Here is a 24,130-nt window from a genome sequence, read left to right on the forward strand (position 1 = left end):
ATATATATATATATATATATATATATATATATATATATATATCTTCAGATCATATGCGTAGTGAGAATCTTAATTGGAACGTGACACATAAGATGAATAGAGATTTTTTTGAGTCTGACACCCTAAATTTTTTGAGCATCTCTTTGTCACTCTCCCTCTCTCTCTCTCTCTCTATATATATATATATATAAATAATTTCAGAGTCTCTATATTAAATGCCTCCACATCATCATGGATCGTCAATTAGAGTGCCCCATTCGAGAACGTTTTTAGGAGAATTACTGAAACCCCCGCCTTTTGATAACGCTCTTTACTGAAACCCCCACTTTTTATTAGTAATTACTGAAACCGCCCGACTTCCGTTAGATTTGACGGTATTGTGCCGTTAGAGGGAGAGAAATGACTGATAGACCCATGTACTAAAATCGGACCTTTCCATGGATCAGAAAATTGGGGCGCCTTCGATACAAATCCGGGGCGCCTAAAAACACAACCTTCTTCTCTCCCACGCGGGATTACCAGCAGCCAACAAGAACGAACTCGGGTATTCTTCCTCTCCCTCTCTAATGAAACTCCATGAGAGCAACCTTTCTCCCTAGCGAAACTCCATAAACGAACCAGGTATTCTCCCTCTCTCTCTCTCTCTCTCTCTCTCTCTCTCTCTCTCTCTCTCTCTCTCTCTCTCTCTCTCTCTATCTCCATGTAGTTAACTCCAAATAGAACTAGGTCTAAATAACTCGAACTAGGGTTTTAGTATATGGTTTCCCTCTCTTTCTCTCCATTCGAAATAGGGGTTTTGTCTCCCTTCACTGATTATAACAGTAATCATTTAGAACAAAGTAGTTCTTAACGAACCCAAAATTTGTTTCCCTCTCGAATGAGCTATAACTCGAACTAGTGTTTCTCGAAATTGGCGATTTGTATGATGAAATTGGCTTGTTTTTTATGAAATTGACTTGATTTTTATGAAGTTGGCTTGATTTCTATGAAATTGGCTTGATTTGTATGATGAAATTGGCTTTGATTTTTATGAAATTGACTTGATTTGTATGAAATTGACTTGATTTGTATGAAATTGGCTTGATTTGTATTTTGAAATTGGCTTGATTTCTATAAAATTGGCTTGATTTGTATTATGAAATTGGCTTGATTTGTATGATGAAATTTACTTGATTTGTATGAAATTGGTTTGATTTCTATGAAATTTACTTTATTTGTATGATAGAATTTCAGACATAGCTTGGCGACAACATTATGGATGTTAGGTTAATGGTTGAAATGGATGTTAGTTTGTATGAAATATCTTCTTGTTTAATAAGAACACAAATACACATAAGAACTACAACTACGGCATTATAAAATGAAATTACAAATAGTGAAGGTGTCATCTTGGCCCTCCATTTTAATATTGTCCATTCATTTCAAATTCAAATAACTGGTGTAAAAAGTAAATCAATTAGTAAAGGAGGGGGTTTTAGTAAGGGGCCAAGTCTGTTAGAAAAGGTGGGGGTTTTAGTAATCAGATTATCAGAAGGTGGGGTAAAACGTAAGAGGGCAAGAAAGTAATATTGAGAATATCAAGTTAAATCTAACGGAAGTCGGGGGTTTAAGTAATTACTAATACATGGTGGGGTTTCAGGAAAGAGCATTATGAAAAGGCGGGGGTTTCAGTAATTCTCTAGGTTTTTTGACAAAATCTTTAAGTCTTAGAGTTTGAGCTCCCATTGGAGATGCTCTAAGATTGAGTTTTGCATTGGAGATGCTCTAAGCAGTTCCACCTCTTTCTTCATCACACTCGATCTCCTTAGAAACTAGGGCTTCCCAACATTTAAAAGCAAATAAGTTTTGCCCGTGGGAACATATCAGCTCGAATTGAAATCTTTTAACAAAAATTCTGAGCGAATTTCTTCTTCTCGTCTTCTTTCTCATCTTATTTCACTGGAAACTTAGGGTTTAGAAAACCCTAGAAAGATCAGATTTCTGTTATTTGGTTCGGTCTCTCTCTAGATTCACTAATTTTTCTGTTGAAATTTAGGTTTATTTGTTTCCTTTTCTCTTTGCCAACTGGAAAAAGCTCAATGCTTCTAATAGGATCGTAACTCCTCTTGTGGAACGAGAGAGGGAATTGTCAATCAGAAAGGTGGTTGGCTCCTGAAGCTAACCAGCTTGATTGACTCTCTATTGATTCACCAAGAAGAGGTAGGCCGTCTCTTCAAGATCCTTCTTAAAGTTCAATGCGAGAATCTAGGTATAGCGCAATCGCAAAAATTGTTTGTTCTGTTGACTAATTGTTTCGTTGTTGTTTTTGAATATGCACCATCTCTCTGTTTTCTGTCCTGATTGTCGATGGTCACAACAGGAGGTTACTCTCTATCTCCCCCCCCTTTCTCTCAGGAACACACTAAAAAACTAAAGTGTAGTTGTATTGCTTGATCTAAATGTTGTTGACTGGTAGTTACTCTCTTTCTCTCAGTAATTCCACTTTTAGGGCTAAGTGGAGGAGTGAGGACCTCCTTGAAGTTGTAATTACAATGTCCTAGAAAATTATAGAAGTTGTACCGTTAAACCTAAATCCTAAATAAGGAGGTTTACATGGTACCACTTTTAAACCTTTTACTTTGGTTTTCAAATAACATTTTCTGTATTGATCCTTAGCAGATTAATGGATTTTTATGATTGATCAAGGGGGTTTTCTTCTTTTATCTTTTAATACTAGAAAATCGTATTAGTAAACAATAACATAAAGAATGTAAAAGAGAATCAAGTGCAGTTGATATAAAACTTGGCTGCCCATTTCTCCTACTTTACCTAGGTCCTAGCGTTATTTGGGAAGATAAGAGTGCTTTCTTATTACCTCTGTTTGTTTTGTGTCTCTCTTAATTTGTGTACAGTGAAGCAGAGGTAGATTTTTGATGATCATAAGATCTGTAGAATAATTTGAAGAAGATGAGTGTGGAGCCTTTCAACAGGTAATGCCTTCAAGTTGTATTTAAGTGATCACTGATGACATCTATTGCCGTTGACCTTACTTCAAGTATTGGTGTATCCTAGATTGGTCAAGCTTACTGCTCGAGCTTTTTACGATGACATAACTTTGAAAGGCGATAACCAGCAAAAGAATGGCAGGAGTGATAACAGAGGGATGGCTGTCGTGATTTTAGATGCTCTGACAAGGTTATGTCTTGATTAATCATTGTTGTTGATATCACCTACTAAATTTCAACTTCTCGTTGATAAATTTATATCAGATTTGTATTTGATTTGATGATCTTAAGTGGGCAGTGAACTTATAACCAAAATTCTAGGTTTAAATGTTAGCTGATTAAAAACCATGCGAAACATAGTGTCGCCTTTACTATTTGGATTATATATATTGTGAAGAAGCGAAGGATGATACATAGAGGATATTCAGATGAGTGGATACAGAATTAGATTCAAGGTGATTATTATCTTTCATGTTATCAAAAGCTTAGTATGATGTAATAAAATATTTGTCAGGTTATATTCTGTTTTGCGAACATGTCATTACGTTATCTATGTGTGAAGTCGGGTCCTACTTGACAGATTGGTATTATTTGCATATGCCTATAATTGGAGTGCTGTTGGGAGACATGCATATTTAAATAGTTGAAATATTTGAATGGAAAATTGGTAGATGACATGTGAATGTAAATGTCATCTTCTAAGTGAACAACTTAAGTCCCTACCCACTTTCCGACCATGTTGTCACTGACACAGCTTTCAACACCCACTCTATATTTATATCATCTGGAGTAACTTCCAAGGGAATGCATTGTCTCTTGGATATTGATGAAGGCCATATCTGCAGGATATTGATGGAGATCTTTTGCAAGATAGCGCTTCTCTATCCAAAGAAAGAGTGTTGGTTTCCGTACGAATCTTATACTGAGATTTGCATTATTATTTTTAGCACTTCTTAAAACAACACAAGTTGTTTTGTGGAGTGTAGACATTTTAGGGTAATAGCCAAACTATATCATCCATGTATTGATATCGTTTAAAGTACCAAACTATATAAGTGCGTCATTCATTAAGCTCCATGTGTTGAGGTCTTAAAATGAAAGTAATGTAGAATTCTCCAACCACAAGGTTGTAAAGCTTATCGTGGTGTTGTTTTGTGTATTCAAGAGACTGAAGTAGTAGATGTGTCTGAGTCTCTTGTTAGGTCTGTTTGGGGTAAAGGAAGCTGTGGATGGGATGCCATCCCAGCAGTAGGAGCTTCCGGTGGTATTTTGTATATGTGGGATAATAGTATGTTGGATGTTAAGGAAGTGTTTAAAACGTCTTTTAGTCTTTCCATTCACTTTAAGAACTCTTTGGATGATTTTGAATGGGTTTTCTCTGGAGTATATGGCCCCTGCCAGAGAAATCTCAGAGCAGATTTTTGGAAGGAATTGGACCTTGTGTCGACTAAGTGGAAGATGCCATGGTGTGTGGGGGGTGATTTTAATGTAATTAGATTTATCCATGAAAAGAAACGAGGGAGGAAAGTAACGTCTAGTATGAGAGAGTTTGGGGAGTGGATTGATCGCAATGGCTTAATGGATCTTCCCAAACAAGGGATGGAATACTCATGGACTAATAATCAAATTGATCCGGTGCTTAACGTCCTGGACAGGTTCCTCATTAATGGAGCTTGGGAAGACAAATATCCTAAGGTGGAGCAACTCATCCTCCCTAGGCCTATCTCAGATCATGCTCCCATCCTATTGAGGACAGAGGTAGTTAAATCTAATCCACCCCCATTTAGGATGGAGGAGAGGTGGATGAGCGAGACGGATTTCATGGACGTCGTTGCGTCTTGGTGGGCGGAAGGCCCTAACGGTTCGTCCCCAAGCAACACGTTCTGGAAAAAACTCCAGTACTTGAAAGGTAAGCTCAAAGGATGGTCAAGGGAGAAATATAGCAAGTTCCATAAGGCTTTCTTACAATTGCAGTCCGATATATGTGAGCTAGACAAGAAAGAGGAGAAACAGTCCCTGTCTGATTCAGAGTTTGTGGAAAGGAAGAAGATGAGAAGAGATTTGGAGGGATTGATGGCTCAGGAGGAGGTTAGCCTGCGTCAGAAGTCAAGAGCTCTATGGCTCAAAGAGGGAGACAAAAACACAACTTACTTTCATAAAATCATGAAATGTAGGGCTAGGCAAAACAGAATCAGCATCATCATTCAGGATAATGGCAACATCACAAAAGAAGAAGAGATCATGAAAGAGGCAGTAGACTACTTTAGTAAGATCTACTGTGAGCCCACGTTTTGGAGACCTGGTATTGAAGGTATGAATCTCCCTCACATATCGCCCGACGAGGCAGACGGATTAGAAAGGAACTTTTCACAGGAGGAAGTGAGGAAGGCTATAGCCGACTAGGCCAAAGACAAGGCACCGGGTCCAGATGGGTTCCCTATTTTGTTCTATAGTAGCTGCTGGGATATCATCAAGGAAGAGTTCATGGCTATGGTAGAGGCCTTCTCGAGCTCGGCAAAACTTGATTGGAGACTCAACCAGACCTTCATAGTTCTGATTCCCAAGAAGAAGCAGAGCTCTTCCTTCACGGATTTCAGACCAATCAGTCTAGTGGGAGGGGCTTACAAGATCATCTCCAAGGTTCTAGCTTCTAGATTGGCGTCGGTTATGGATAAAGTTGTATCCCCTTTTCAGGGAGCATTCATAGGTGGAAGACAAATCCTAGATGGCGTCATGATAGCCAACGAATTGGTTGATTCAAGGAGGAAAGAAGGTCGCAGAGGTATCATAATCAAGGCGGACTTAGAGAAAGCATATGATCGCAGTAATTGGGATTTCCTCTACCATATTATGAACCGTATGGGCTTTGGCTACAAATGGCGGGCCTGGATTTACGTTTGCATTTCGTCGGTCACCTTTTCGGTTTTGATCAATGGGCAACCCTCTGTAGTGTTCCAGAGTTCGCGTGGAATCAGACAAGGGGATCCCATATCCCCCCTTCTATTTCTCTTGGTTGGGGAGGTTCTGAGTCAATGCATGCAACAAGCGGAAGTCAGAGGGTGGATTAAGGGTTTCCAAGTCGCAACCTCAAGTAGGAAGATCAATCATTTGCAGTTCGCGGACGATACGCTGTTTTTTCTGGATGAAGACATGGATCAGTTAAAGAAGCTGCGTGACATTTTGGTTTGGTACGAACTATGTTCAGGATTGAAAGTGAATCTGAAGAAGTCTTTTATCTATGAGGCATTAGAGGTTGAGGAAAGCAATAGGAATATGGTGGTGCTGGAAGGGTTTGGGTGCCCTATAGGTACTCTCCCCACTTCATACCTAGGTCTGCCTCTTGGTCATAGATATAAGGCTAAGTCTTTGTGGGATCCGGTTATGGAGAGGATTAATAGCAAACTGGCTTCTTGGAAAGGGCATGTTCTATCGAAAGGAGGGAAGATAACTCTTCTAAAATCGGTGATGCAGGCGCTCCCTACTTACTACTTGTCTTTGTTCTCCATCCCCATGGGTGTCCTGAAGAAGATCGATTCTAAAATGTGCAACTTTTTGTGGAATGGAAAATCAGAGACCAATAGGATCCACTGGGCAGCCTGGAGCAAAGTAAAGACAGCCCGGTCTAAAGGGAGTCTGGGTAATAAGAATCTCAAGATAATGAACCAGGCTCTTCTAACCAAGTGGATTTGGAGGTTCGAGCAGGAAGATGGCAAGCTATGGAAGGAAGTAATTGGGGATAAGTACGGAACCGAGCCGGATGCTTGGGCAAAGAAGGTTAAAAACTTATCCTATGGCTGTGGGGTTTGGGAAGGAATCCAAAATAATCTCTTTGATTTCAGAAGAATTACCAAGTGGAAAGTGCGCAGTGGTGAAAAGATTATGTTCTGGGAGGATATATGGCTAGGTAACTTGGCGCTAAAAGATCACTTCCCTAACATCTTCTCTATCGCGATGGAGAAGAAGGCGAAAGTGTGTGAGATGATCGACTTAGAATCTGGAGTGTGGATCATCAAAACTAGGAGAAGTTTGAATGATTGGGAAGTTACAGATTATGTGGAGCTTCTAGAGATTCTCCAGGAGGTTCGGCTAAATAGTAACCAGGATTCTAGGGTTTGGATAAGGGAGGAGAAAGAGAAGTTGTCGGTCAAGCAATGTTACTCTTTGATGGAAACAGGAGACGAAATCATGCATCCAACGCTAGTGAATATTCTTAAGAGGAAGGGCATCCCTCCGAGAGTTGGATTTATGCTTTGGGCGACCTTCATCAACAGAGTCCCGACGGTGGATGTTCTCAGACGAAGGGGTCTTATGATCATCAATCGGTGTATCATGTGTAAGGATAGCGAGGAGACTAGCGACCACTTGTTCATCCACTGTAAGGTGGCGCAAGGTCTGTGGACATATTTTCTCAATTCAGCAGGTATCAAATGGTGCTGTCCATCATCGGTTGCCAACCTATTCGATCAATGGGAGAATACCCCTAAGCCGCGAGGAAATAAGGAGATATGGAACTTAATCCCAGCAGCCATAGTGTGGAGTATATGGAAAGATCGCAATAACAAGACTTTCAAGGATGGGAATGCAAACTCGACCCTAGACGTGGAGGACATCAAGTCTGTTATCTTTGGCTGGGCAAAAAACCTAAATTGTATTGGAACTTTCCATTTCAATGATGTTGTTTTCAATTGGGAGGCGTGGATTGGCTAATCCTTCCACTAACCTCCCCCCCCCCCCCCCCCCCCCCCCCCCCCCCCCCTTGTATAGTTTTCCTTGTTTAATATTAATTCAAAGTTTCAAAAAAAAGAAAAGCTTATCGTGGTGTAGTATGAGCATGTAATGCATATGGTGAAATAGATATTGTTGGAAAGAATTGAATAGCTTAACAGACATTAAGCCCCAGTTGGAATTATGCTTGTTGAGTTTTGGTTTCTGTTATAATTTATTAACTCTTTTTCACTTGTTAAATAAGTTCTAAATAGGCTATGTTTTTGGTGCTTCTTGTCGATTCTGATCAATCCTATACTTCCAATTGTTTAGGCGTCAGTGGGTTAGAGAAGAAGATTTGGCTAAAGATTTGAAGCTGCATTCCAAGCAACTTCGCCGCACTTTGCGTTTTTTTGAAGAAGAGAAGCTAGTGACAAGGGATCATCGGAAAGAGGTCAGTTTTTTGTACCGTGATTGAGTGATAAATGTCTATTAGTGTCATGTACATATGAATCTTGTGATATGACTAGATTAAATCATTAAATACTGTTATTTTCCTTTTATTTAAATTTTGCTGTCACCAGTTTGTTATGCTTCTGGTTTTTAGAGCATTGTCCACTAGAGATAAACTGTGTTACTTTGGGATGGTAAAGGTGTGGAACTGTTTATCATAGTCGGAAAATGTTGGGAGATGCTTTGTTTAAATTGTTTCTGTAAGAAACAGCTTATGCACGCACTGTCTCTCCAGTAATTCAGTTATCGACAATGAGTACAGTCTGTGGTTTGTTGACCTCTTTGATTGACATCCTGGGAGGAGTTGAGTAAAAGTTTTTCCTTTTTGTATATGATTTTCAAGTTTCAACCATTCTGATAGATCAGTTATTGTTCAGTTCTAAGAGCTTCCTCTAGTTTTCTGTTGAATGGCATTATGGTTGATAATCCCGTTAAAGGCAACATTTTAATCTCGAAAGTCTACAGGACTGATAGAATAAAGTAGTTGCATGTATCAAAATTCATGGAACTCTTCTATAACCAGTATCATTGGCAGTACAAGTATTAAAGGTCTATAGAGCCTTGAAGAAGAGCCCTTCCATTGCTTATCGAAATTTTGCTTCGCTGCTTAGGTATCTTTTTTTTTTTGAAAATTAGATTGAATATATAAGGAGAAAAAACTATGTACAAGAGTTGGGGATACAAGGGCGATGTCTCACATCATCCAAGTATCCCAATTTAATACTACTTCAAGATAAGATACATTCTTATATTTCTCTATTCTCCTAATCCAAGCATAGATTGTGCCCTTCACATCTTCAATGTCAACTGAAGAGTTAAGGTTTTTCTCTTTAAAAATCTTGTTATTCCTGTCGCTCCATATGCTCCATATGATCGCTGCAGGGACTAAATGCCACACTTCCCTTCTATGCTTTTTCTTATACAGCCCATCCCATTGAGTGACCATGTGATTAATAGAGTTAGGGGTACACCATTGACCACCCATAGATTGAATAAAGAAGCTCCACAGGTTTGAGGCCACCTTACAGTGCAGAAACAAGTGTTCCATCGATTCTTCCTCTATCTTACATAGTATGCATCTGTTAGGTATCTGGAATCCTCTCCTTCTCAGTGCATCCACCGTAGGAATTTTGTGCAGTAGAGTTGCCCACATGAAGAAACCCACCCTGGGAGGCAGAGCTTTTAACCACACATAGTTAGAGACGCATTGCTCAAGCAGACTGTCATCTATGTCCAATCTCTTATAGCAATTTGACACAGATAGTGGCTCTTTCTCCTCAAAGCGCCCTATTCTTGTATCCGTACCTTCTCCCCAGCTGACTTCATGGAGAATTTGCAGAAGATGGACATACTGTTGGAGTTCCCAATCATTCAAATTTCTTCTAACTGTTATATCCCACTCCCTGCTGATACTGTTGAACACCTCAGCCACAGTTGCTTTCGGTCTCATAGCCAGTCTATAGATACTAGGGAAAGTAGATTGCAGTGTTTCAGTCCCCAGCCATAAGTCCGTCCAAAGCTCAATTTTTGTCCCATCACCTAACCTCCACTTAGTGAGGCTATGGTACTTTCCTACATTAGATAAAATGCCTTTCCAGACACCACATCCATAGGAAATTCTTTTGCATTTATCTATCCATTCCTTATGGCTCTTACCATATTTGCAACTTATAATTTTTTGCCACAGTTGATCCTTTTCATGATCCATTCTCCATAGCCATTTGGTAAGGAGGGCTTGATTCATAATTGCTAAGTTTTTTACCCCCATACCTCCCTTAGCTCTGCTGGTAGAAAGTTGCTTCCACTTCATCCAATGAAGACTTTTCTGGTGCAAATTGTTATTCCAAAAGAACGAACACATCTTCTGCTCAATGCATTTAAGAACCCCTTTTGGTATTGAAAACAGAGACAGGTAATAAGTTGGTAAAGCTTGGAGGACTGACTTAAGGAGGGTTATCTTACCCCCTTTAGACAGGGTGCGACCTTTCCATGAAGCTAGTCGCTTGTTAATCCTTTCTAAAACAGGATCCCAAAGCTTCTTAGACTTATAGGTCTCTCCCAGGGGTAAACCAAGATAAGATGTGGGTAGGCAACCAACCTGGCATCCAAAATCCTTAATCATTTCATGATTCATATTCTGGTCTCCCACTTTGGTAGCACTATATATATAAGATTTCAGCATGTTCACCTTAAGGCCAGATGAGATTTCATACCAAATGAGGATATCTCTCAGATATCTTAATTGGCTACCGTCTTCATCTATGAAGAATAGGGTATCATCCGCAAATTGCAAGTGATTTATTCTTTCCCCACCATTATGCACGTTAAAACCTTTTACCCACCCTTCTCTCCCAGCTATCTGCAGGCATTGACTGAGGACTTCAGCCACTAGCAAGAATAGGAGGGGAGACAGGGGGTCCCCTTGTCTAATTCCTCTAGAGCTTTGAAAGACCTCCGAAGGCCTACCATTAATCAGGACAGAGAAGGTTGCAGTCGAAATACAAGAGTAAATCCAGCTTCTCCATTTGTATCCAAACCCCATTCTTTCCATAGTTTTGTATAGGAAATCCCAACTAATTCTATCATATGCCTTTTCCAAATCAGCCTTCACTACTAACTCACTGGTGCCTGCTTTCCTTCTGGAATCAATCAACTCATTAGCTATCAACACTCCATCCAGGATCTGTCTGCCATTAACAAACGCTCCCTGGAAAGGTGAAATTAGGCTGCCCAATACTCTAGACAACCTTGAGGCCAGGACTTTAGAGACAATCTTATAGGCTCCTCCCACCAAACTGATTGGTCTGTACTCTTTGAAGTTGGAGCTATGATGGGTTTTGGGAATAAGTACAATGAAGGTATGATTCAGCCTCCAGTGGAAGTGAGCTCCAGACATAAACTCACATATCATTTCCATCAGGATGGTTTTAATGGTATCCCATGTTCTCACAAAAAAGGATATAGGAAAACCATCCGGCCCAGGAGCCTTGTCCTTAGCTAGCTCCTTAAGTGCACACAACACTTCCTCCTCTGATATATCTGCTTCCAGAAGGTCAGTTCTACACCAGACAAGGAAGGAAGATGCATATTGTCTAGGCCTGGACGCCACAACCTCGGTTCCTCATACAAGTTACTAAAAGTATGTGACAGCCTCCCTTCTAATCTCCTCCTCCTCAGATATTGCTGTCTCTTCCTTCATAATTACACTTATCCTGTTTTGTCTTTTCCTGCACTTCAATATCTTATGGAAATATGAAGTGTTCCTGTCCCCTGCCTTCAACCACTGTAACCTGGATTTCTGTCTTAGGCTGATCTCCTCGAGGCTAAGTAACTTATCTAAATTTGCCTTCATCAGGTTCTTTGAAGTGAACTCACTATGCGATAGACCTTGGCTTTCCTCTTTCACCTCTAAATCCTTAATACCATTCTGCAACTCATTGAATTCCTTAGAAAAGCATCTGAACTTCTCTCTCGACCAGGATTTGAGTTTATCTTTCAGGAATTGAAGTTTGGTCCATAGTGTGTGCCCAGCTGAGGTTCCAGAAGGACCCTCTTGCCACCAACTAGCTATGTGGTCCTTGAAGTCTTTATCCAACATCCACACCTCCTCCATCCTGAAAGGTGGGGGGTTGGTCTGATCGATCTCAGCTCGTAGCAAAAGGGGAGTATGGTCTGATGTAGGTCTGGGTAACACAATTTGTTCAACCCCAGGGAACTTATCCTCCCAAGTCCCATTAATCAAGAATCTATCCAACACACACAAAGTAGGGGATTCTTGGTTATTTGTCCAGGTGAATTCCAGGCCTTGCTTGGGTAGGTCTAACATAGCATTCCTATCAACCCAATCTCCAAAATCTCTCATAGCAGGTGAGATTGTAGAATTACCTTTCTTTTCATGGAGGAAACGGATTACGTTGAAATCACCACCTACACACCAGGGTTTATCCCAGGTTGCTGCTACTAAGTCTAGTTCGATCCATAATTCTTTCCTCATAGAGTTCACACAAGGTCCGTAGACACCAGTAAAAACCCATTCAAAATTATCATTTATATTCTTAAACAAGTTCATAACACATAAGACACTTAGGTATCTTCCCGTGTCTTATGTGTTATGAACTTGTGTTTCTCTTACCCTGGACAATACCTAATACAGTTTGTCTTGCCTTTGGTGGTCTAAAGGTTTCGAGTATTCTGACATTTTCGCTTATCAACTAGTTTTCTTACGTATACAATTCTAATAAACGGAAAAACCTTATATTTACTAACAGTACTTTTCAGTTTAGTGGATCCTTCCGTAATGTTGCCTATTATTATGAACAAAACACCAATAATTTATGATTTGATGCTTGATTTTGTATAGACAGCTAAAGGAGCAAAGGTATTTAGTGCTGCAATCGCTGCCACTGGTGATGGACATAGAAATGGGAAAGAGGGGGAAGAAAAGATAAAGCTGCACACCCACTCCTACTGCTGCTTAGATTACTCACAGGTTGGTCTTTGTGGTTGTAGGTCTGTTCTGTTTCTACTTGCATATCTTGATTAGTGCTTGATCGAAAGAGGCCTGGGTATGAGTTTGCTGGCTCAAACTTAGTTAGCAGTTAAAAAACTATTTCACTTATTTTGTTACTGAAAGTGCAACTTTACTGATTTTATTTCATATGCCTGGAAAGTTATTTTCTAAATCGCATTGACTGTTTTCAACTTTCAACTATATGAGATAGTTCTTCATCATGTGTGTCTATTCACCATCAATGTTGTACTGCTGTGAATTTGCTAACTCAGTTATCATATTCGTCGTTTCTTTTATTATTTTGACTTATTTTTCAAAACACTCTCAGTTTTCGACTTTTCGTGTTCTAAACCATGAGTGTGTTTCGAAAATGTTCGAATAGTCAACAAGTTTCCAAAGTGACAAGATTTATTTATGTTGATGAATCTTTCACAAACTAACCAGTGTTGTATAACAGAATGTGGGTATAATAAAAGAATACAACAAATCTAAAATACATCTTTCACTTCTGAATATTATATTAGGAGTCTTAAACCGGTTGCTGCTTGTGGCCCTAATCATTAAAAAGTATATGCAGGTATAGTTAGTAAGTTATCGAAGCTTGAAAATATAACATCGGTCACTAGATATGCATGATATTTACTCTTTCTATACCTCTATGCAGATTGTAATCATCATTCAATACAAAAAGAATTATTTGAAAAAGAATTATTTGGAAAAGAAAAAACAATATCCAACACGACCTATTAAGGCACCCTTCCAAAAACGTAGATCCAAATACCACATTCTGTAGTATACAGTCATTTCTTTATCTCGTTTTACAGTCTTTGGGAGTTTTGACTAAGGTCACTATTTTCACCATCGGCTTTAGGATTAACATAGCTGATAATTTTCAGCTCAGAGCCTCATTTTCTGTAAACGTGACTTGGAGCCACATGTAGGAGTTGGTTTAATATGCTGTGGGTAATGCATCTCACAAGATAATATTCTGCATTTGTTAGTTTTGAATCACTTGAATTAAGTTTTTTATTATTTTTTTTAATACTAGTTATAAAATCTATATTTGTTAATTACCTTCGCCATGAAATTCTTTCATAATTATGGTGCAAGTGCTAGTAAATGTTTCTGTGAACAATGTTAAGTGGAAAATCTGTTTGCAGATATATGATGTTGTGAGATACAGACTGCATCGCTTGAAGAAAAAATTGAAGGATGAACTGGATAATAGAAACACAGTTCAGGAATATGTATGCCCTGATTGTGGCAAAAGGTTATACTTGCTTGTCGTGTTTTTAAAATCCATCTCTTTTTTGTTATATTAAAAAGAATTTCCTCATGCTCCATATTCTGTTATTCGACTATTTTCAGGTATACAGCATTTGATGCACTTCAACTGGTCTCCCCATTTGATGAAGCTTTTCACTGTGAAAATTGCAATGGTGAACTTGTTGCTGAGAGTGATAAATTAGCTGCTGAGGAAATGGGAGATGGAGATGACAATGCAAGGAGGAGGAGACGGGAGAAGTTGAAAGATATGCTTCAAAAGATGGAAGTATGTTACTAATAACTCCTTCTATATCTCTTTGATTGATATGTTGAGTTTCACAGGGGAGTAGACGGTTTAATGTATAGTATGTGTTTTTTCTTTAAATATGCTGGGTTTTTAATGCAGGGCCAGTTGAAGCCATTGATGGACCAACTTAACAGAGTAAAGGATTTGCCTACTCCTGAATTTGGAACGCTCCAAGCGTGGGAAGCCCGAGCAAATGCTGCTAACCGTGCAGCAAATGGTGATCCTAATGCCAATGATCCATCTAAGTCTTCGCAAGGGCAAGGATATGGTGGAACACCTATGCCATTTCTTGGAGATACAAAGGTTTGCAGTATTTTCCTTCTTTAGTACGTGTGTTTGTTTCTTTATATATTTTCTATCATGTTTCAGACAGCTGAAAACATGGTTGCACGGGTTGATAATAGATTTTTTGCTGATTCTTGGCAGGTTGAAGTTGATATATCGGATACTGCAGTAAAGGAAGAAGACACCAAACCTGATGCTGCAACCGGTCTGAAAGTCCTGCCCCCTTGGATGATTAAACAGGGCATGAATCTTACAAAGGAACAACGTGGAGAAGTCGCCAAAGAGGAGACCAAAGTGGACAGCAAATCAGTACTTTCAGATTTATCTGATGACAAAAAGTCAAAAGTTAATGGAAAGGAGGATGACAAGAGTATAGAGGCTAGTTCAAAGCGATTAATTTTAACGTTATTATTTTTGTGTTAGAACATAGATTGTACGTAACAAATTACGTTAAATCTTCTGAGAATAAAATCTCATTGTAGTTTTTCCGTATCTGTGTAGGATGAGTACGCTAAAGCTTATTATGCTGCACTACTGAAGAGGCAACAAGAACAAGCAGAAGCTGTCAAGAAGAATGAAGAACAAACAACAAATCCATTATCTGATTCTGATCGCCAAGTTGGTATGAAATCAAAACGCGAGGAAGATAACGATGATGATGAAGATATATGGACACATCCAACTACAGGTATGGGTTTAATTAACTGCTGATTTGGCTATGTTCTGGGAAAATAAATGATAGGAGTTGTCAACTCCTATTACTACTAGTCTTTACTATCAATGCTTGATGTGAATTTCCTATTAAAAGGATGTACGGGAATTCATCTCCCTGAAAGACACTGAAGCTCATTGTTGACGGGAGATCGGAACCCCATCATCGATTCATCATGATATCTAGCAGCATTTAATTCTTTTAAAGTAATCTGAAAGAAAGTTTCGGATTTACTTACATTTAAGTGCCTAACCCGAACTTCACTACAGGTACTACAACAGAGAAGTATAAGCTAAACGATTTAAATGCTCCTGTGGAGGAATCTGGTGAGGATGAGGATGAAATTGACTGGGAGGAAGGCTAACGAAAAGTCGAAAACCCCATCTTTTCTCCGAACACGGTTTGTATAATCGGCGGAGTTAAACTATGTTAGATTCCTAATCTTCATTCTATTAGGTTTGTTCATCGCCTTGATAGTTGTATTGTCTTGATATTTAGGAAGGGCCGGAGGCCAATTAGTGACTGAACCATTGCTTCAGGTCAGAATCTTTTGTCATGTAGTTTTGTACAAGGGATAACTTTGAGACCCTAATTGAGATCCAAATTCTTAATTTAGATGAAGATAATTTGATTGTTATGTAGATCATCTAGTAAATTTTTTTTTTACATGTTTTAGATTGATAGTCCCGTCACCTCAGCTCAGAGTCTAGCCTTTTCTTTTTGTTAGTTGAAAATGTCTCGGTCGCTAGGATAATCTGAGCTATACTTTTTCAAGTCTAAAATTGATGAATAAATACTCGATTTGGTTATAATCAATTACTTATATTTCTTCCTGGATGATTAAGATTCACACAGAAATGCACCCATTCTCTTGATTGAAATTCCACCTCCGAATTGTAGAACCTGTAAAAGTTAGAACCAATATGTTAACAGATTACTAATGCAAAAAAATATTTTAACAGATTTTGACTCTGTGTAGTTCAATAAGAAGACTCATCTGTCATTAAAAGTCACTTGAGACTCCACGAGAATCTCTAACTTCAAGGTTTCATAAACCCTAATTTTTGCTACCGATCAACAATAAATACTACAGGCTGGTCTGCCGAAAAACTGCCAATTTGCAAAATAATTCCTTACCGGATGTCCAATTTATTTTTATTTATTTGTTGAAATCCAATCTAGATTTTAGTTTGTCAATCAGAAACATCATTTGTTCAAATCCAATTTAGATTTTAGTTTGCGATCGGAAAGATCTCTCAAATGAAACTATTCGACGACAACCATTCATAGTCGTTTCAATTTAGGTTGCTATGGTCTTTCTATGTGGGATCATTGTTACTCGTTTTTTCCAGTGGGAGAATTTAGAAGCAATGTCTAGTGTTATTAAACGCAACTTCTCTGAATGCAAACACTCAAATGATAATGCTTGGCCTGACGGCATAATTGGCATGGTTAAGTCGTTGCTGACCGATACTTCTCGGTTGACGGCTTTAACTGAGGAAAAAACAAATTTCGTTCGTTTTCTCCTCTCTCTCTTCTTCCTTGTCCTCTTTTTTCTTCCTCTTCTCTTTTCGAGATCTCTCTACTCTTGTCGGGTGAAGGGGGAATTGGTTTACCAGTCTTGCGTTTGGATTTGGAAATGAGCCCGTGCTCTTCTAGATATGAGGTTCCAAATTCGACCCCGGTGAAAAGTTACGGTCGTCGGGCAGCAGAAGAAGCTGGTGAAACCTCAAATATGATATTTTATACCAACTTTAAGGGATTTGTCTTTAACCAAATTTGATCATAACGACTTCAAGAAACTCTACTCTATTTATAGACATCGCTTTAATTTTTAGGGGGTTAGTCTGGTGCTACTTGGTTTGCCAATGTTAATCTGCTATTATACATTTATATTCTCTATCTGTCCATCGTCCAAACCAATAGGAGTTCGGACTATCCTGAACCAATAGGAACTGCCATTTTGGAGAGAAAGTGATTATTGTACAGAGAGAGACTATATCTTCATTAACATTCTAGGTCAATGTCAAGATCAATAGGAGTTCTGAAGGGACAGAGAAAACTGAAGGGGATGTCCTTCGACCAAGAATGCAATGCGAGCAATTTGTCGGATAGGACAATTGATGAAGAAGATCATCAAGTCCGATTGAATTAGGGGTCGTAGTGTTTAGCAAGAAACCAACTACGATCGTCGAATTATGAAGTAATTCGCGGCTAACTTCGATCGGATCCTACAACGGGTTACACATAAGAATGGCTATTTAATCGGATGATATGACTAGTGGGAGTGAGAAATATAATAATGGGAGTGTCCCATAAATATATCTCATAGGTCTAAAACAAGTTTAGGCAAAGATAGCAAAAAGGCCCGAAAAAGGGGTTCTGGGCCTAGAGCCAAAAAGGGACTTTTTGGCTTCGGATTGGGCTGATTTTTGGAGGGTCGGTTCCCCTGATAAGGAACATAAAATCTTCCAATTTTTGCGGGGTTTGAACGTCACCTCCTCAAGGAATTAAGAAAATATCAACTAGTTACTATTTTCGGCAATTTCCTTAATCTTATTCTTAAAGGGTCTTTTAGGAAATCAAATTAGAGGCGGACTCTTATTAGGGTTCTATATAAAGACTCTTAGGGAAGAGAATAAGGTGTGGAATTTCTCATATAGCTTTCTTACTCTACCACATCAAGTAGAGAGGAGAAAGTGAGCTAATTCCCAAAAGCTATCAACTAGTCAAGAAGAAGTGTCCTTCGTATCAAACTACCATTGGGGTTCTAACTGACCAAGTAGAAACCGACGGAATGGCGTCACTACCCATACTGATCGGAGACGGGGAGACATAAAAGGCGATAGTGTTGAACTTCGCCATTGTTGACAAGATGCAAGCCTACAACATCATTTCGGGGAGAAACTTCCTGAGGGAATCCGCAACTATAATCTCTATGAACCACCTAATAATGAAATTCCAAATCCCGGGAACGAACCTCGTAGGAGTGGTCCGGGGGGAACCAAGAGGTGGCTCGGGAATGTTACTTAATTTCGGCTGAGAAGTGCAGAAAAGAAATGACTAACCCAACTACGGTCGGAGGGAACAGTCTTTTACATCGAGCTTACAGTTGACATGCCAGAATAAGACAGAAACTGCCCAGGTATGACGAACAACTGCTACAGTACTTTTTTTTAACTTATAATAAAGCCGCTAGGCAGAAGAGTAGCGTTACAAGCTACTGTTTTATCAATAAAATAGTATTTTTTTTTTCTTCTAAAAACGGTGTCATAAAAGGAAGCCCTCGTAGCGAAAGCAACGACCAGGGGCCCTAAAGGCAGCCTTGGTAGCGAAAGCAACGACCAAGGGCCCTAAGATGAAAACAATCCTGGTAGCGAAAGCCACGACCAGGGACAGGATAGCCCTGGTAGCTAAGGCGACGACCGTGGGCCCTAAGGAGCAGTCCTAGTTAAACTGAAACTTTGCTCGAGTAAAAAAAGACCCCCCAACAGAGGTCCAAGGAGGAGTCCTAGTTAAACTCACTTTGCTTAGGCGAAACAGGCTACCCTGGTAGCTAAAGCGACGACCAGGAGCCACAAGGAGGAGTCCTAGTTAAACTCACTTTACTCGAGTAAAACGCGGTCCCCCACCCGGGATCCCAAGGAGAAGTCCTAGTTAACCTAAGCCCTGAAAACGATGACCAGAGAAGTCCTCGCTAAACTAGTCGTGCTCAAGCCGACGAAAACAGCTCTGGTAGAAACAATCAGGAGTTAAGGAGAAGTCCAAGCTAAACTAGTCGTGCTTAAGCCGACAAAAACAACCTTGGTAAAAACGACTAGAGGCAAAGACCCAAAAACTCAGACAATATTCAAAAACTTTTATGCAGGGCTAACTGGGGTACTATTTTGCAGGTGGAAGTAGTAAGATTAGGGCATGATAGAATAGGTATGGCCAATTGTTACCCCTGCAGGAGCGTTTATCCGGAGCCTGCGTAGTAAGTTAGGGAAATCGCATTAGTTAGCCTAGGATTTTGACTAATAGTAACGCCCACTGGCTTTGTTCATGTGTTTGTGCAATTACAGGGAGGAAGCAACGACAAACAAGCAAAAGGAGGCAAAACTACGGAAAATAAAAGAAGTTGCCATCAACGAAACGAAGCTTCATGAAAAGACGAGATTGTATTAATTACATATCAGGAGAAGGAAAAAAGAAGAAGAAGAAGGAACAGCAGGAGGGTCAACAACGTCCACAGAAGCCTTTACGAATATTGGCAAAAGTCGACCACCCCCGTGGCGACGAACCAGAAAGCCGACTGCCGAAAACATGACCGATTCAGCAGTACTCAAGTTCCCAACCAAAGAGTAAACTAGTGGGTAAAGAGATCAGCACTCGGCAAGATTGAGAGGTTGTCCTCATCCAACATATCTCGAGGACAAAGGATGTCGACAAAGCCTTCACCATCCACTTCCATACTCATATGTTTGATGGACGCGTCATCATCATTAAGAGCCATGTAAAATAAACCCTTATATCACCTCCGGGAAGAGAACCAGTAACCACCAGCAACGCCATAATAAAACACAGAGTACACCCATCCCTTTCTCGTGCGTATTTATAAGGATTGATAGTCGCCATGAATGGGCACAACCATCGAAGAGTCACGTTTCATAGAAACAAACGGAAAATAGAAGATCAACAGACTCAAACGCGGAAAGTAAATAAACAAGATGGACACGTGCAAAAGTAAAAAAGGTAACTATTCATTAAATTCTCGAAAGAGGTCTATTATAGAAGAAATTGCAAAACAAAAGAAAGAAGAAGAAGAAGAAGAGGGGATATAAAACCCACGAAAAGAAAGACAGAACAAGGAAGAATCGAAAGACGCAGGAAGACAGAGGATCACTTGCGCAAGTCGGTTGAGAGAAGAACATCCCGAAAAGCCACCTTCCAAAGAATGGCCAAGGCCAGAAGACAACCAAGAGAGAAAATTCTCCTCCACCGCCATCACCTTCTCCTCTGCACCCAGTTGAAGGCAGCACCGGAATCTTCGCCTCCCAGATGAAATAATCCAAAATGGCACATAGGGTTACCATGGCCATATGGAAAAGTCCACCCATTAACATGGTCATTATGGAAAAACATCACCAAAGAAAACATCAAGCAGAAACCTCTAGCGAAAACCAGAACTAAGAACAAATATTGGAAATATCAATGAACTTTAAGTGTCGATGAGAAATCAGAGACTAAAGGAGTCTATTTATAGCTGAAGGAGGAGATTAAGGAGTATTCCCAATGGACGAGAAGTGTCAAGGTGAAAAATAAAAACACCTCGGGAATACGCACAGTCATTGATGATGCATAAAATGTCCCGACGTTGACTAACGTCTGAAGAGTCAAGATTAGATCTGAAGTCTATCGGGTCAACCCGGCTTAAGGTAACATGTCAGTTGAACCCTTGACGATCTGTCACGTACTCCCCTAACTGGGAGGTCGGCTAGAGGAAACCAGCCCTGTAACGCCCTAGGCATTAATGGATGCCTTACGCCCAGAACTGGGAAGGCAAAACGCACCAGAAACCTACTGACTTAATCCCAGAATATCCACAAAGATCTTAGTCGGTTACTGATCTCTTAGTGTTTAAGCAAGTTGGACTTCACGCGTCCAAGGGAGGAAACTTCTCCCTAAAGATCTATCATATCGGCAGGATATCTACGAAAGATCCTTAAACTTAGGAACTTTCATCTATCTTGAATACGAGATAAACACGAAGGGAAAACTTCCCTCCACGGTAATCACCGCCGCCTCTTAAGCCTATAAAAGGCCCCCAAATCGTCCTTCAAAGGACACGATCTCAAAACCCTAAAAGATCATAAGAAACTCTGAGTTCTCACAACTCGCCCCCAAAAGGATCGATTAATATTCATTCTTTTACTGCAAAGAGCACCCTGACTGTCTTGAGCGTCACAGCGGTTTTCGAACCCTTTGCAGGTTTTTTTTCTCTTTGGCAACAGACAAACAGGAAAAAGAAGCAAGGAGCAGGAGCAAGAGGTAAGGAGCATGATCAAGGAGTGATGAGACATGAAAATGTCCCATCTGAATCTCTTAACTCGGGTTAGTTGGTCCAGTTCGAGCGGTTACTCTGATGATTTGGTTGATTTTCTTTCTCAGGTCTCGTTTACGGAGTTTGATGCGGAAACATGTGATCAAGATATACTTGAGGGGCATTTTGGTCATTTTAATGACAAGGGTATTCTGGTCAATATAAGTGCTCATGTCAAAGTAGAGTCCAAGATGAACCTAATGGCGAAAACGGAAGTTAAATCGGAGTCCTGACAAGAAAGATAGAGCGAGTCAAAGTTTTGGTCCAAGTCGGTTGATTAAAGAGCATGTAGAGGCACGTGGCGCGTAAGTGGAGGAAGATCTAACGGCTTAGATGGGGTTCGGGCTATTTTCGGTCAGGTACGGTGGTACTTGAGTGATTTCAGAGATCTTCGATTTGTTACAACTGAGCGCAAGATATTACCACGCACCCGAGTAACACCTCTCGTATCTAATGGCTGACACTCACTTTTCTTCATCCCGTGTCTTTGAGATGTTTTGGCATATTTTTCTGGCTACTTTGAGAAGCAGCATATCAACCCTTGTTACTAGAAAAAAGGGGCAGCACATTTGGGTAAAGGATATTATATACTAACAGTAAAGGAAGGATATTATATACTACAGTTCGTTACCTTCCTTTTTGATTTTTTCATCTCAACATAGCCATTACATATAAAGGATATTATATACTACAGTAAAGGAAGAATATCTTCTCTCTACAACCATGAAAGGAAAAGATGGTTGGAGTATTTTTCAAAGCAAGAAAAGTTATAGAAAATTGAAGAGATATTAGAAATCTACAGAGAGATAAATCAAGAAACAGAAATATTAGAGAGATGGTTCTTCTCGGCTTAGTTTGAATTTATCTGATAATGAAAGATTCTTTACTATCATAGAAGAGGTTCTCAGCTATAATCTTTCTCTTCGGTTGGTATAAAAGGGAGAGAGGACAGAGTTATTAACATCTCATCTTTGGGGGATCATCTCTCTAGCTCAATTAGAACAGAAAATCAGAGAGAGATTGAAGGAGAAGAACGGAAACAGAATTACCATTGTCTTCTTCTTAGAGAGAACTGTAAACAGAGGGAGAGAGAAGAAGAACAGAAGATTATCATCTCTTCTCCACGGCTGAAACCAGAGAAGGACCGACCACCATCATCACTCGGCCATTAAAGCTTATAACCGAGCTAGAGAGAGAGAGAAAGTTGGAGAGTTTTCTGTTTTTGTTGCTTTTTCCTTTGATTCTTCTCTTTGTGAGAGAGAAAAGGAGAGATTGAAAGAGTTAGTGAGAGAGAAGCTCTTGAATTGTAGAGAGAGAAAGAGATTTAATCAAAGTTATAAAACTCCATTATCATCTTCTTCTTCTTCTTTCTTCATTGATTCGGTTATAAATAGAAAGAGAGTGTTCATAGTTTGTTTAGAGAGAGAAAAAGGAAGTTTAGAAAGAGAAAGAAAGAGAAAACAGTAAAGGAAGAGAAAAACCAGAGAAGGAAAATTATTTTCTCACCAGGAAATCGTTTCCGGGAAGACGAGAAAATAATTTTCCCTAAGGGTCTGTTTGGCGGAATTTTGGGAAAAACAGAAGGAAATCATTTCCCTAAGGCCCTGTTTGGTTTGGAAATAGCGAAAAAGTTAAGCTTTCTTCCATTCTCTTTTATTATTCATATTTATTTAAATCTCGATCATGATTAGCTAAGACTCTCCATCTAGGGTTTTACGATGAAACCCATTTTTGATCTTTTAGAGATATAATTTTTATTGATTAACTCTTGATTAATGCTTCATAGTTTAATTCGTTTTAGTTTGATAAATAGATTTTCTTTTCACTATTTATACTTTTCGATTTGATGCATCGTGCTTATGTTAAATCATTTGACGGTTCATACTTATTAATTGATAAATAGTAGTTTAGAGATTTATTTATTTAAAATAAAATGATTACATTGTTATGTTTTATTCGGTTTTAACGAAAACATCTCCCGGAATTAGGATAGTTCATTATCCGAAATTCTGAGTTATAAAAAAAAGAGAATTAACCATTTTAAGTATTTGTTTCTAAAGGTGATTTTATGTGGTGAATTTCTAAAATCCTAGGTTTCTCCCCCATCGATTTGAGTGTATCATTAGTCTCTTTAAGTGTTTCATTATTTGATCATTATTTTATCACCAAAACCAAAACCATTTTCAAAACCGTCTTACTTCCAAGTCTTAGAATAGGTTTCACTTAGTCTCTGAGGAACGAACCGGTCTTACCGGAAATTATTACAACTTGACACCCGTGCACTTGCGGGTGTAGACCTATTTAGGGTAACCTTTCTAGGTCCATCAAGTTTTTGGCGCCGCTGCCGGGGACTATGTTTTAAATTTATTCTAATTTTGGAAAGTTTTTATTTTTGGTAAGTTTTGAATTTTGGATACTTTGACTTGCTTCTCTGTTTTTGGTGTGCAGAACACTAAGGAGCTGAAGAGGAGGCGCAACAAGGAGGAGGACCTCAAAAGAAGAAATTTACATTTTTTTTAATTTTTTGTTTTTATTTTGGTGAGAGAGAGACTTAGACTTTTTAGTACTTTCTTTTGTTTTGACCCTAAATTGGAGGGCTTTTATAAATTGTAACCGAAAAACCAAAAAGAAGCCTCGGGTTCGAACACTCGCGGGGAGAGTGGCCCGGGTCGTCTGCAAAGGTTGTCGCCCGTCTCGAACGGGAGGTAACTTTCTCTAATCACCCACGAATCCCCTGTTAGTGGGTACTTTTCATAAGATCTTCGTA

At 39.4% G+C, this 24,130-nt stretch overlaps 1 protein-coding gene across 1 annotated transcript; it reads left to right on the forward strand.

The window, feature by feature from the left end:
- Nucleotides 1-463: 463 nt before the first annotated feature.
- LOC147557624 (uncharacterized) lies at nt 464-15,927 on the forward strand. Its single transcript, XM_086658437.1, has 11 exons — nt 464-621; nt 2,892-2,969; nt 3,052-3,174; nt 8,022-8,142; nt 12,562-12,690; nt 13,872-13,981; nt 14,080-14,263; nt 14,384-14,587; nt 14,711-14,947; nt 15,071-15,257; nt 15,551-15,927. The coding sequence occupies exons 2-11, from the start codon at nt 2,947-2,949 to the stop codon at nt 15,643-15,645; spliced, it is 1,413 nt and encodes a 470-aa protein (XP_086514563.1). The 5' UTR covers nt 464-621; nt 2,892-2,946; the 3' UTR covers nt 15,646-15,927.
- The last annotated feature ends 8,203 nt before the right edge of the window (nt 15,928-24,130 follow it).

The sequence above is a fragment of the Eschscholzia californica genome, unplaced genomic scaffold (genome assembly GCF_041429995.1).
Source record: "Eschscholzia californica isolate CP2 unplaced genomic scaffold, dmEscCali1.0.p SCAF_2, whole genome shotgun sequence".
In the NCBI taxonomy this organism is placed as follows: domain Eukaryota; kingdom Viridiplantae; phylum Streptophyta; class Magnoliopsida; order Ranunculales; family Papaveraceae; genus Eschscholzia; species Eschscholzia californica.

Coding starts and splice junctions, on each gene's coding strand:
- LOC147557624 (XM_086658437.1), top strand. CDS start 2,947: ATGAGTGTGGAGCCTTTCAACAG. Junction 13,982..14,079: donor TGCCCTGATTGTGGCAAAAG/GTTATACTTGCT, acceptor GACTATTTTCAG/GTATACAGCATTTGATGCAC. Junction 14,948..15,070: donor AGGATGACAAGAGTATAGAG/GCTAGTTCAAAG, acceptor GTATCTGTGTAG/GATGAGTACGCTAAAGCTTA.